The following is a 13,024-nucleotide window of genomic DNA, read 5'->3' on the forward strand; positions in this document are numbered from 1 at the left end:
TGTCCTTTCACCGTTATATATTATTATAGAATTTGTTTCAGGGACAGACATTGTCAGGAGCGAATAGCATAAGAGGGTAATGAGACTGCACTGTATACTGCCATACGGATGAAGAAAATGAATATCTTTAAAACATGAATTAGGGCACATTTAGAAATAAATATTTATTAAAAGTACAGATTATGAGTTTTCATTATAATAAACTATTAAGAACTTTCACAAGAACTGATGGAGTACGGCACTGTTTCAGCGGTATAGAAAGCATTGTATATGGCCAGAAATATTGAATATGCCCATCTTAAATAAAGCTAAATCTTCAACATTAGAACTTGTCAGCATTGCAGCATTTACAACTTGCAGCCCTCGAGCAGTGAATGAATTACTTACGGTCTTGTTTTAAAACAGGTTGTCCTGGAAACAGAAATCACAAACAAGTCTGCTTTGAAACTTTATGAAAACCTTGGCTTTGTGCGAGATAAACGCCTGTTCAGATACTATTTAAATGGAGTTGATGCACTGCGTCTTAAACTGTGGTTGCGTTAAGACAAGATGGTCGCACCGAGGAACAAATCCCCATTCGATGCTTGTTCAGGATCTCACTTCCATGCAGCTCTCCAATCAGTATCCCATTGCGTGTCGCACTATTTGTTGCACTATGGCATGGCGCGTATGTCCTGAATTCAAACGGATTCTTTCCTTGACATCAAGAAGACTTATTTGGTACCGGAGAGATGTGCCAGTTGCTAGCCAAGACCTATTCATTCATTTGCAAATCTACTGACTGTTTGTTATATTGAAAAAAAAAGATGGGGGAAAAAAAATATGAACATTTTATCAGAAAATGTGAGCGCTATAATCTTTGGTTCTCTGGGGAGGGGGGTGGGGTGGAATTACAGCAGCCAATGACAATTGTGAAATTCTGTACCTGTGCTAACATTACTACAAATCTTGCCATAGTTTTCTGAGGAAGGCATAAACTAAATTTTTTATTTTCTCTATATTGAATTTTCCATTCTTAAATCTTGGTACCTCAGTGAATAGTAAATTTAAAGAAAGAAAAGTGTTTTTTTTTGTTTTGTTTTTTTTGTTTATTTTTTAGGGTGGGCTGTATTAAGAAAGGAACAGTATTTGCGTTTGCCAGTGCCTGTACAAATAAGTATGTTTGTCTAGTAAAATGCATGCTTTCCTTTTATACCCCTTTCCATTGTATCATGAAAGGAAGTTCATCTGTGTTTTTATTTAAAATTCTGAAAGTAAATTATTTCAAATGGGCTTTATATATATATATATATATATATATATATATATATATATATAATTTTTTTTGTAATTGACACTTTTCTAGTTCTTATTGCATTTAATGGTGTAAGCTATCAAGGGAATTTAAACGAATCATTCAGCTGCTAAAAAAAAAAAAAAAAAAAAAAAAGTAAACAATACTATTGAATCTATGCTGGTTCTGGATGCACTTTTCTTTAGGAGCTTGGGATTTTAAATAAATTATTGTAAATTGGTATGGTTTTATTTAAAATGGATGTAGCTCTAAAGAACCGCTCTAGTATATATATATCCTTATTTTTTAATAAATTTCTTTTCTTGATTTGACTTGCGCTTTCAGCTACATGTTCTAAATTTTATTTAACTCCTCCATAGTACTTGACCTAGGAAATAAATAAAAATATAATATAATGCAGCTAAATGTATTTAATTTTACCATAGAGGGGGGATAACTTTACAGATACAGGGTTTATAGTAGGTTTGCATGAACAAATATTTACATAATTGTCACATTTTTACATTTGTCCATTTTTTTTTTCCCTAATTTTTTTTTTTTCGTAGTAAGAGTATTTTGATTTTTCCATATCGATTCTTCATCGTAAGAAAGAAAAGTATTTGTAGAATCCCTGCTGTTAATCTCTAGATTTATATTGGCCTTACTGCTGTATTACAGGTTTTTTGTTTTATGTGGTTAGCGTTAAAACCACTTCCCGATAACCGTTTTTCATTTTATTTGTGGTATTTAAATGTCTAAGACAAAACTGTTCCATACAATTATTATTTCAGCTGTAATACTAGCGAGCAATGATCAGGTCTGCTTACGTGGAGCTTATTTTGGTCTACAATAATTACTCATCTATTTCATTGGTTAGTCAACACAAAGGGGCAGATTCAATTAGCTGCTGGACTTACTGATCGGCTGCAGCTCTGCCTGGAACTATTCAGTTACTGTCACTACCCTGCGTGGTAAGCCTCAGAGGGTCAACTTAATGCAGATTTATTTTTTTTACGTAGCCTCAGGAGCTGCAAGAAAATAAATCGGCATTAAGTGCACCATCTGGTGCTTACCGTGTGGGGTAACTCTAAAGCTTCGGGCATTTAACTCGGGAGCTATGGGTTAACACACGTAAAAAAAATGTAACGTTTTTGGATAGCTCCCATGTTAAACCTGGAGCTGCAGCTATGCTGTAAGTCCTGCATGCAGGTAATTGAATCTCCCCCATAAAATGCATTTTTTTTCAGTCTTGTATTCTGCACATTTGTCTCTAATTTTCTGCAGTGTTTATAATCCATATTAAATAAGAGAGGTCTCCAGGGTATGTTTGACATCAAAAGGGTGTGTGTTTTTTTTTTTTTTTTTTTCTTCTGCTTTTTGTCCTGATTTCGTTGACCTGTCTCCAAACTAAGTTTGTATTATACGTTAGTGTTCTGATTAAATCCTGAAAACCAGTTAATTTCACACCTTGCTGAAAGAGTACAGTCACTATTCAGTACACATCTGCATACTTGGTAATACTGTAATGTCATTACATTTTAAGACTTGTGGTGACTCGCTGCACTTGAAATGCGTTAGGAAACTGGTCTGCAAAATATCATTTGTTTATCTCAATGTTGGACTGATAACTCGATTACACGATGTTGTGTTCTTTTCATCTGCCTTAATCCTTTTCAGTGCTGAATGACCACAAAGCGTCATGGAGCTCCTTTCAAGCACTGATGATTGGTTGATGACTTTAGTGCTATCGGAGGCTGCAGAACGCCGCGTCGCAATGTTTTACATGCCATATTTAGCACTGAAGCTTTAGATGAAACTTTAATTGGGGTTGTTAAATGTGTGAGCTGTAAAATAAAAATGGTTCTGTTTATGTATTGTGCTCTACATAAGCTTTATGTTCTGTGCTTGTTTTTTTGCTGTACACAGACCAAAATGTACAATAGCTACAACAATAACGTTGTTGTGACTCAACAATACTAACAACTGCAAATGGCTTTAACCACTTTTTTGGCATGGTTGCATCAGATGCGACCACACCAGCAAGTGCTTTATCTGACCTGGTCGCACAGGATGCGACGAGTCAGGTAGCATGTGCAGTTGCAGGGAAACATCCCTCTGCTGCCGCTCTCAGAAGGTCCGTGGGGTCCTTCTGCCTTCCCGTTCCCTCCCGCACCCTCCCCTCAGCACAGCAGGAGTCCCCAGACAATGGCAGCCGCTGGGGAAGTGTAAATTAACCCACCCACGCCCCCACCGTGTACCTGGCGGCTGTCAAAATGAAAGTCTCAATGTTTCCGATGGTGTCGACCGATGTTTTGTTTAAAGATTTTTTTTTTTTTTTTTTTTGTTTTTTTTTAGTAAAAATCATTTTGGATAAGATTAAACACGTTCTACACCTAATTTACTAAGAATTTTCTGTTAAGTGGTTAAAGAAAAACTACAGGTGCACGGATCACATGAGCATATTGCATTATTACAGCCGTAAAAAGTGACCATATTGGGTCTACGCAGCATTCTAGTAGTCTGCACCAATTATGGCTGCTCATAGATTTCCTTACATAAGCAGGCAGCAGCTGGTCCTAGTTTCTTAGTTTAGAAACTAGGACTGAAAGAGCTTTCGGGTACAAAAGTCTCAGACACAGATTATAGTACACTGCTCTTACCCCTTAGTGCACTATACACACAAATACACTGCACTCTCCTTTCCTAGTAATGGGGTGTACACCTGCACTCCATTCCCAGGTTGGGGTGCAGTGGCCTGTGACCACACTGCTTAAATAGAAAAACAGAGCTCATCACGAACTATAGTATATATTATATATTTTTCTTACTGTATGGCAGCCCCACTATGGGTTAATGACCCATTCTCCCACTGTAGACAGGTTTTTCTTGTAGGTCCCGCCCACCTTGGGGACATAACTGCTCCCCTCCTCTTCCTCCCTGTCTTTTTTTTTTTTTTTTTCCCTGTCTCCTAGGTTAGACAGTGGTAGGTTTTGTTATTTTCAGATAGGTCTTACCTCTGCGGAGCCGTGCTTTTGCTTGGGGTCAGGTTTCCTGGATGGGGCATGAGCTGGCAGTCACTGCCATGAGTTCTTATTTCCTGGTGATCACGTCTTTGACAGAAGAGGCGGTGAGCGGGCGGTCAGTTGCCGGGAGCTCACGGCGCCAGTGCGACTGGGAAGGTCACATGTGCGGCCAGTAGGGGGTTTGAGCCGGCGGTCACTGCATAGCTTTCCCATGTGGCCACGGCTGTCAGTTGCCGGGAGCTCACAGCGCCAGCGTGACTTCCGGGTTAGGTCGAATGATCCGGAGGTTGGATCACGGAAGTCGATGCGGCGTCCCACTGCACCTGTGCCCAGCCGAAGGGTCAAAGGGCTTTAAAATGTTGCTGCACACCGGCGTGGGGCAGCTCAGTATTGGCATTTGTGCAGTTTGGCAAGCACGATGGATGAGCCTTCTCCCCAAAAACCTGTGAAAGTCCAGCCGATATAAGTCCTCATGGAGGGCTGGTTATGTTCATTTCTTGGAGTTTAGTTAGGTTAGTAATTAGGTCTTAAATGTATTGCAGTGTGTCTGATCCATCTAAGAAGAAGCTTTACAAGAAAAATAATTTCTCGAGAAAATGTCCTTCATGTGATCAGCCATTTACAGGGAGTCAGGAAAACAGCCTGTGCAGTGATTGTGTTAAGAAGGCTACACCTCCAGTTAAATCATCTGATCAGTTTGTTGAGCTTATGGAATGGATGAAGAAGTCTTTTGCGTCCAAGAAAGAATTTATGCAGGCATTCAAGAGATCTAGATCTCAGTCCAGCTTGGATTATGAGTATGAAGTGTTATCCCCAGATTTTCTCCCACAAGAGGATTATGACGAGTTTTCTAATGCAGATTCAGGAGTGACAGATCTTTAAACACTGAACTGGTTGATGCTATGTTGAAAAATAATTTTACCAGACCATGAAGTATAAGGAAACATTTCAGGAAAATGAACAAGATTTGCTGCTTGAGGATAGGACCAGAAAAGCTAGGTCTCTTCCTGTGCATAAAGTGGTGAAAGACATTGTTCGTAAAGAATGGCAGCAATTGGATAAAGGGATTAGTAGTTTCAAGAGGATTAACTGTATGTATTACATTAATGACGAGGAATTCATTACCTGATGTAATATTCCTAAAGTGGACGCAGCAGTTGCAGAAGTGACAATTACAATACCATTAAAGACTGGTGCTATATTGAAAGATTCAATGGATAAAAAGATGGAGAATGCTTTAAAGAAGTTGCACATTTCTCCAGCAGGGTCCACAGGATAACAATGGGATATGATGAAGTGACAGCGGATTTGCACCAATCTGTTAAAGCTTTCCGGTCTCCCAGCATGCAATGGGCCCGTCCATATATCCTCACCTCCTGGCTCAGGCAAATCAGTTTTTTGTTTGGTGTGGCAGGAGCTGGACCATGGTCAGAGGGCCGCTGGTTTTTAGCAGCCCTAAGCTTTCTTATTTTATTTTTATAGTCTTACTATTTTTCTGAGCAATCTTGCTAAACAGCGTCTTCTACGTACCTTAAAGAGTCTCTCCAACAACTCTCCGCCGGGTTGCGACAACGCTTACCCACGAGTACAGTGCTGTTTCGGCGGGCGTCTGTCGGATATACTAGCAGGTCCAGCGGACGCTATCAGGCTGTGCCCGGAACACGGGGAGAAGGTAAGGCATCGGTTCTGCTTAGAAAGGGAATACGGACACAGGCGCACTGTTTTGGGAGGAGACTACCAAACAGTCGCTGATGCGGCTGCGACCTTGGGTGCACCAGCGCTAGGCCTTAGGGATCATAGGCTCCAGGAATAGTATGAGGCCGTGATCCCTAGGGTTGATGTCAGCAGTGGGGAAGTCAGACGCTCTCCTAGTCGCCCTTCCCTCCGGTTCATGACCAGTTTCCTCCGAGTCTCCCGCCATGAACAGTTTCCGCTTCCGTCTCAGACACTGTACATGAAGGGAACCCAGTCGCAGCATAGGCGTCTGTGTGACTGGTGCGTCTGTGTTCACTATAGGTTCGTGGAGCGGCAGTGTACACTAGTAGCGTCTGGATCCATTCAGCGTTCACTAAAGGAATTGATTGGTCCTGGAAGCGAGGGCAGTCTCCATGTATCCCACTCTGAGTACGGGTAATAGAGCACTAAGTCTCTACCTTTTGAATAGTTAGATAAGTGCCTATTGCATATGAGTCTGTATGCATTTACTGTTGTTCCTTTCGCAATGCGTCTGAATATGGTAGATCTGTTTAAACAAGATTCAGTAATATGTTCTCCTACATACTTGAAATGTAGTTGATGATGTGCTCATATTGCTTATTATACTAATGTATAACGTGACTGACTGCTAGTGTGATTGTTGACTTTACTATATTCTGTTAGTTTTGTTCTATTCCGATCTTCAATGCTGGTGCATGGGTAGGGTCGGATTGTATGTCACTTTAAAAAGCTTAAAGTGATTACAGTCACCAATTTGTGTAGTACACTGTGGAAGTGTTGATTTATTTATCATGTTTAAGAGCGGCAAAGGTGAGGAAGATACACTCACAGCAACACCAACACTCATATCATGTTTGTCTTGCTAAGCTGTGTTATTCTCTCAGGATCTGGTTCAGGATGAATTGTGTGCAAATTGTTTTAGCTTTCACCAGATCCACCTTGGGCTATGTTTGCACAGACTTTATCCAGTATGGCTGAAAGGATAATTCCTCCAAACTCCTGTACCGGGTATAGGTTATACGATTTAACCCTTACATGCAGCTTCCCACCTGTGGTGTATCACTTCCAGCAGCTGCCTCAAAAGAAACATGCTGATAATCCGGTGGTAAGTAAATCTTCATCCTCACAAGCTACACATGGTTCAGATGAGGATTCATTGGAGGATGAAAGGTCAATTAATTCTACTTCGGCATACGAAGAGGAGGAAGGTCTCAGCCCAGTGGATATAGCTGAGTTAATTAAAGCAATGATAGTCATTCTATCCTTAGAGAATTCAGCGGAGCCTGTGTTAAAAACAAAGGCACCTGTGTTTAAATGTCCCAAAACAGTTAAGACTAAGTTTCCAGGGCCAGATCAGCTGACAGAAATTATGGAAGAGGCTTGAACTACGCCTAATAAGTTTAGAATTCCTAAGAAATGGAATTCCAATTATCCTCTTCCAGCTGGGGATTGTTTAAAAAGGGAGGTGTCTACTTCGCATGTGATTCGATTAGTGCGAAAATCTAAATTACCTTTGCCTTCAACATCATTAGATGATGTCATGGATAGGAGAGTGGATGGTTTTCTAAAAACCATTTTTTCCCCCTGTCTGGGACAGTCATAAAGCCAGCCATGGCTTCAGCTTGGATGGCAAAGGCAGTGGCTGTCTGGGCTGATGCATTGGAGGGGGATTTTTCAATAGCATCTAGAGAGCAAAAATCCCATATAGCACATATGAAACAGGCTGCAATGTTCTTGGTTGAAGCAGCATTGGATATGGGTACTATTGCCTCCAGGGCATCAGCTTCAACAGTAGCTGCTCGTAGTGCAGCTTGGCTATGTACGTGGAAAGCTGATTCAGAATCTAAGGAGGTTTTGGAAACTTTGCCCTTTTCTGGAGCTATTCTTTTTGGTAGAGAATTGACATATTTTGGAGTCAAAAGCAGACTCCAAGAAAGTAAAGTTTCCTTCCACATACAATTTCAAACATAAAGTTCTGGCTTTTCATCCCTTTCGGTCTAAAGGAAAAGCTAAAGGTAAAAGTGATAGCAGGCAGTCCGAATACAAGTCTGGTAAAACTAAAAAGCATTGGACTACCAGAGGACCGGTTGGTAAAACAGATAAGCCATCAGCCTGATGGTGTGGGCCTCCACCTGGGGCCGTCTTCTTCAGTTTGTACAGATCTGGCATCAGTCTACAACAGATGCCTGTGTGCACCCTCCTCAAAGGTTTTTTTTGTACCAGCCCATCTTGGGTAGAGATGAAGGCCAGGGCTTTGCAAGAGGCAGTTCAGAAATTGCTTCAGTCAGGAGTAGTCATTCCAGTTCCTCCTGCACAACGAGGACAGGGGTTTTACTCCAACCTGTTTTTAGTTCAGAAGCCAAATGGGTCATTTCTGCCCATTATCAATCTCAAAATACTGAACAAATACATTTGGGTACCTCGGTTTCACATGGAGACTTTACGTTCCATCATTTTGGTCATGGAGCCAGGGGATTATATGGTATCCCTGTATATACAGGATGCTTACCTACATTTTCCTATAGCACTGTCCCTCCCATCCAGTGCTATCTCAGATTCGATATCCTCCAACAGCATTTGCAGTTCCAGGCCCTACCTTTCGGGTTAGCCACAGCCCCCAGAGTATTCACCAAGGTTATGGTGGTAATGGCAGCTTATCTCTGCCAGCATAGAATAAGAATTTTTCCATACCTCGACTATCTTTTAATCCTGGCGCAGTCGCAGGAATTGCTCCTATGTCATCTGCAACAGACAACAACGTGTCTGCAGAAGCACAGGTGGCTCATAAATTGGGCAAAATAGTCTCTGGATGACTCAGTTGGGGGCTGTACTGGATTCAAGTCCTCAGAGAGTAATGTTACCTCTGAACAAGATATCCAAAGTTCAGTCAAGGATTCAGGACTTGCTACGCAGTCAAAAGGTATCTATTCACGCAGCAATGCGTGTGATGGGTTTGATGGTGTCAACATTCGATATGGTGGAGTATGCACAATTCCACTCAAGGCCTCTGCAGCATCTGATTCTTACCACATGGAATGGGTTGCATCAGACTATAAAAACACAGTCTCTGGTTCTTACCATAGAAGTAAGAAGGTCAATAGCCTGGTGGCTACAGACATCCCATCTGGACAAGGGGAGACCCTTTTGGATATCAGATTGGGAAATTCTGATGCTAGATGCCAGTCTCCTGGGCTGGGGAGCAGTGTCAGGAGTTGTGTTTCCAGGGGCAATGGACCAAGGAAGAAGGGTGCCTGACAATAAATATATTGGATCTTCGGGTGATATACATGGCACTGATTCAGGCAGAGGACATTCTTCGGGGAAAACCAGTCCAGATCCGCTTGGACAATGCGACGGCAGTAGCGTATCTCAACCATTAGGGAGGAACTCGCAGCAATGAAAAAGGTAAGTCACATACTAAAGTGGGCAGAACTTCATCATCCAGCCTTGTCCACAGTGTTCGTTCCGGGAGTCCTAAACTGGGAAGCAGACTTTCTCAGTCGACACGCCATTCAGGCAAGCAAATGGGCTCTACACCCGGAGGTCTTTCAGACTCTAGTAGACAAATGGGGGTTGCCAGAGAGAGATCTCATGGCGTCCCGTCTGAACAACAAAGTGCCCGCATACGGGTCAAGAACAAAGGATCCCAGAGCAATCTTTGTGGATGCCTTGTTGGTGAGATGGGACTTTCATCTGGCTTATCAGTTTCCTCCGATCACCCTATTACCCAGGGTGGTGAGGAAAATAAAGCAAGCAAAGGGTGCCATGATTCTAATAGCTCCGGCTTGGCCCAGAAGACATTGGTACACAGATCTGCAGAGAATGTCGATGGATGCTCCATTTCTGCTCCCTCAACGTCCAGATCTACTGACGCAGGGTCCTTGCTATCACGAACATCTGAATCGGCTGTCTTTGCCGGCGTGGCTCTTGAAACCTCCTGAAGTCAAGAGGATTTTCACAACGGATAATTCAAACAATGCTCAGAGCAAGGAAACCCTCCTCAGCTCGTATTTATCACAGAATATGGCAAGCCTATATTCATTGGTGCAGTGAAAGAAATGTGGACCCGAAATCTTTCAGAGTTTCCAGGGTCTTAGCATTCCTTCAGGCAGGAATTGATAAAGGTTTGAAGGTGGCTTTCTTGAGAGTGCAAGTATCAACATTGACTGTATGGTTCCAAAAGAAAATTGCCAATTTACAGGATGTGCGTACTTTTTTCCAGGGAATGCTGCACATTCAACCTCCTTTTGTTCTGCCTACAGTACCGTGGGACTTATGTTTAGTCCTGAAAGCCCTTCAAATTGCCCCATTTGAACCACTTAATAAAGTGGATCTTAAATGGTTGACAGCTAAAGTGCTCTTTCTACTGACTATGGCATCAGCTAGAAGAGTATCAGATTTAGGGGCGCTGTCATGTCGTTCACCATTTCTGATGTTTTATCCAGATAAAGCAGTTCTCAGAACTAGGTCTGGGTATCTTCCTAAGGTGATGTCTAAATTTTACCTTAATGAAGAAATTGTAGTCCCGGTTTTTCAGGTATTGGGACATTCTGCGGGAGATGCATCGCTGGACGTGGTCTGTGCATTAAGGATCGACGTGGATCGTACCAGTTCCATCAGAAAGACAGATTCTCTCTTCATTCTCTACGGATTTCACAAGAGCGGATGGCCTGCTACTAAACAAACGCTGGGCAGTACAGGGGATCCCACTAGATCACCAGGGCATGGGTGAAGGTCAGGTTTTCTCTTAAAACCTTTTTGTATGTAGCCCATAGTACCAGGTGGTTTTGCCAGCAGAGGGGATAATGCTTAGACCTGGAGCCCCTCCCCTAGCCCCAGGGCGCCATTTCCAGTAAATGTTCCCGCCCTGGAGCTGCATATCTATCTCTCCCTCACTCCCTGTCCGTGTTTGGGCGCCATTTCTCAGCTACACTGTTCCTGGGACTGCTTGGGCAAATCCTCCTTTGTAAAGCCGCCTGGTTGTCAGCGCTGTGACTTTACATGACACTTAAGTATTCTACATGTCAATTAGTCAGTGTTAGTTAAGAAAGAGTGCATTTAGTCAGGGTTCTCTGGTACAAGTACCCTGTGATATACATCCAGTTCTTACTGTGCAGTGTTAAATCTATTGACTACATAGATATATATATATATATATATATATATATATATATATACTGGTCCAGTGCAGTATTATTGTTAGTAATAACCTCTGCATTGTATAACTGTGACTATATGTGTGTGCATTAGCTTGCTGAATGGTTTCCATTTCGTGTCTCTCACTCAACTTGCTATCCCTATATTCTATAACCTGAGGGGGCTTGGTGCGTCAGGTGTTATAATTATATAGGATTTTCACAAGATATACCTTAATACGTATTTTTCTCTGTGATTTTAGTCACCATATCTCTCCTGTATCTCTGCTTGTGTTGACTACACTGTGCAGGGGTTTGGGCAAGAGGTATTGTGCTGTTGACAATTGTACTGTGTTACCTGATACTGCAAGTTATATCATGTCTGCTTCTGAAGGTAACGGTTCTGGGGCTGAACACACTGCCGGTGTTGCTGAAGCCACAGATTCCTATGAGGAGACTATAGCAGCTGTGGGCTCTGGTTCTGGGGGCTCCTTGCCCCCCCAGTGGGACTGTGGCAACGGGGGTACATAATGACCCACCGTGGGCTACTTTCTCCACGCTTCTACATACGCTAGTTACTAAACTAACACCCCCTATGGGACCTCCTATGCCGGTGCAACCGTATGTGGTCCCCGCAGCTAACCCGCCGTGGGCGGATAATTTATCTGCTCAATTGAAGAAGTTGAACCAGTCCTTGACTACTAAAAAGTCTGACCCTCGCTCGCCTAAGACCAAGGGGTGGACACACACTAGGGGAGCTCTACTGAGTTTCTCTGGAAAGACTTTGTTAGGCTTTTTTATTTTCAGGGAGACCTGCTGGCTACAGGCTCACTGCTTCGTGGGACTGAGGGGAGAGAAGTCAGACTTACTTCTTCTGAGTTAAGGGCTCTGCTTCTTAGGCTACTGGACACCATTAGCTCCAGAGGGTTCGATCACTTGGTGCGCCTAGCTGCTTGTTCCCGGAGCCGCGCCGTCACCCCCTCAAAGAAGCCAAAGAAAGAAACCGGGTGAGTATTAGAAGAACCGAAGACTTCAGTAACGGAGGTACAGTGCAGCGGTCGCGCTGCGCTCCATGCTCCCACACACCAACGGCACTCACAGGGTGCAGGGCGCTGGGGGGGAGCGCCCTGGGCAGCAGGTTACTGGAGCCTTTTTCCACTAGCAAAAATACATATTAGGGGTGCCTGGGCACTGTATATGTAACTCCCGCCAGTATAATATTTTACATTTTTAGCGGGACTGTAGCGCGCCGGGAAGGGGCGGGGCTTAGCCGCACGGCTTACCAGCGCCATTTTATCTACTTCACAATGCATGCAGAGACGCTGGCCCGGACCTCCGCTCTCCTTACAAGTACAGGGAGCAAAACGGGGGGGGGGGGGAGGGGCACAGGCAATTGGTGCTATATATTTACAGCGCAGACATCCTATATTATTTATTTAGTAGTATATGGGCGCTGGGGTGTGAGCTGGCATACTCCCTCTGTGTTCTCTCTACAGGCTTCTCTGTGGGTCTGTCCCCTTTGGCCAGTGTGAGTATGTGTGTGTGTCGGTACCGTGTGTCTGCATGTCTGAGGCTGAGTGTTCCTCCCCGGAGGGAGTTACTGGGGGCGCGGAGAAAGATTTGGGAGTGACTCCTGTCGGCACAGCCGACTGCTGATTGGGTAAATATGTTGAGTACATTGAATGCAAATGTGGCGTTATTGTCTAAGGCTGGATAAATCTGATTCTCAGACACAAACGTGGAGAAAATCCATGGAGGACGCTTTGTCTCAGGTACAGGCCCCCTCAGGGTCACAAAAACGTTCATTTACCCAGATGGCAGATACGGATACCGACACAGACTCTGATTCCAGTGTCGACTTCAGTGAGGCCAGTTTA

General features: G+C 43.3%; 1 protein-coding gene across 1 annotated transcript in view; it reads left to right on the forward strand.

Moving 5' to 3' along the window:
* Window positions 1-3,162, forward strand: part of NAA30 (N-alpha-acetyltransferase 30, NatC catalytic subunit) — a 52,567-nt gene extending 49,405 nt beyond the window's left edge. The window contains exon 4 of the mRNA XM_063947982.1: window positions 406-3,162. Coding sequence (XP_063804052.1) covers window positions 406-543 — 138 coding nt within the window. The 3' untranslated portion in view covers window positions 544-3,162. The remainder of the gene's footprint in view (window positions 1-405) is intronic.
* Window positions 3,163-13,024: the final 9,862 nt, after the last annotated feature.

This window comes from Pseudophryne corroboree, chromosome 12 (assembly GCF_028390025.1).
Source record: "Pseudophryne corroboree isolate aPseCor3 chromosome 12, aPseCor3.hap2, whole genome shotgun sequence".
NCBI classification, from domain to species: Eukaryota; Metazoa; Chordata; class Amphibia; order Anura; family Myobatrachidae; genus Pseudophryne; species Pseudophryne corroboree.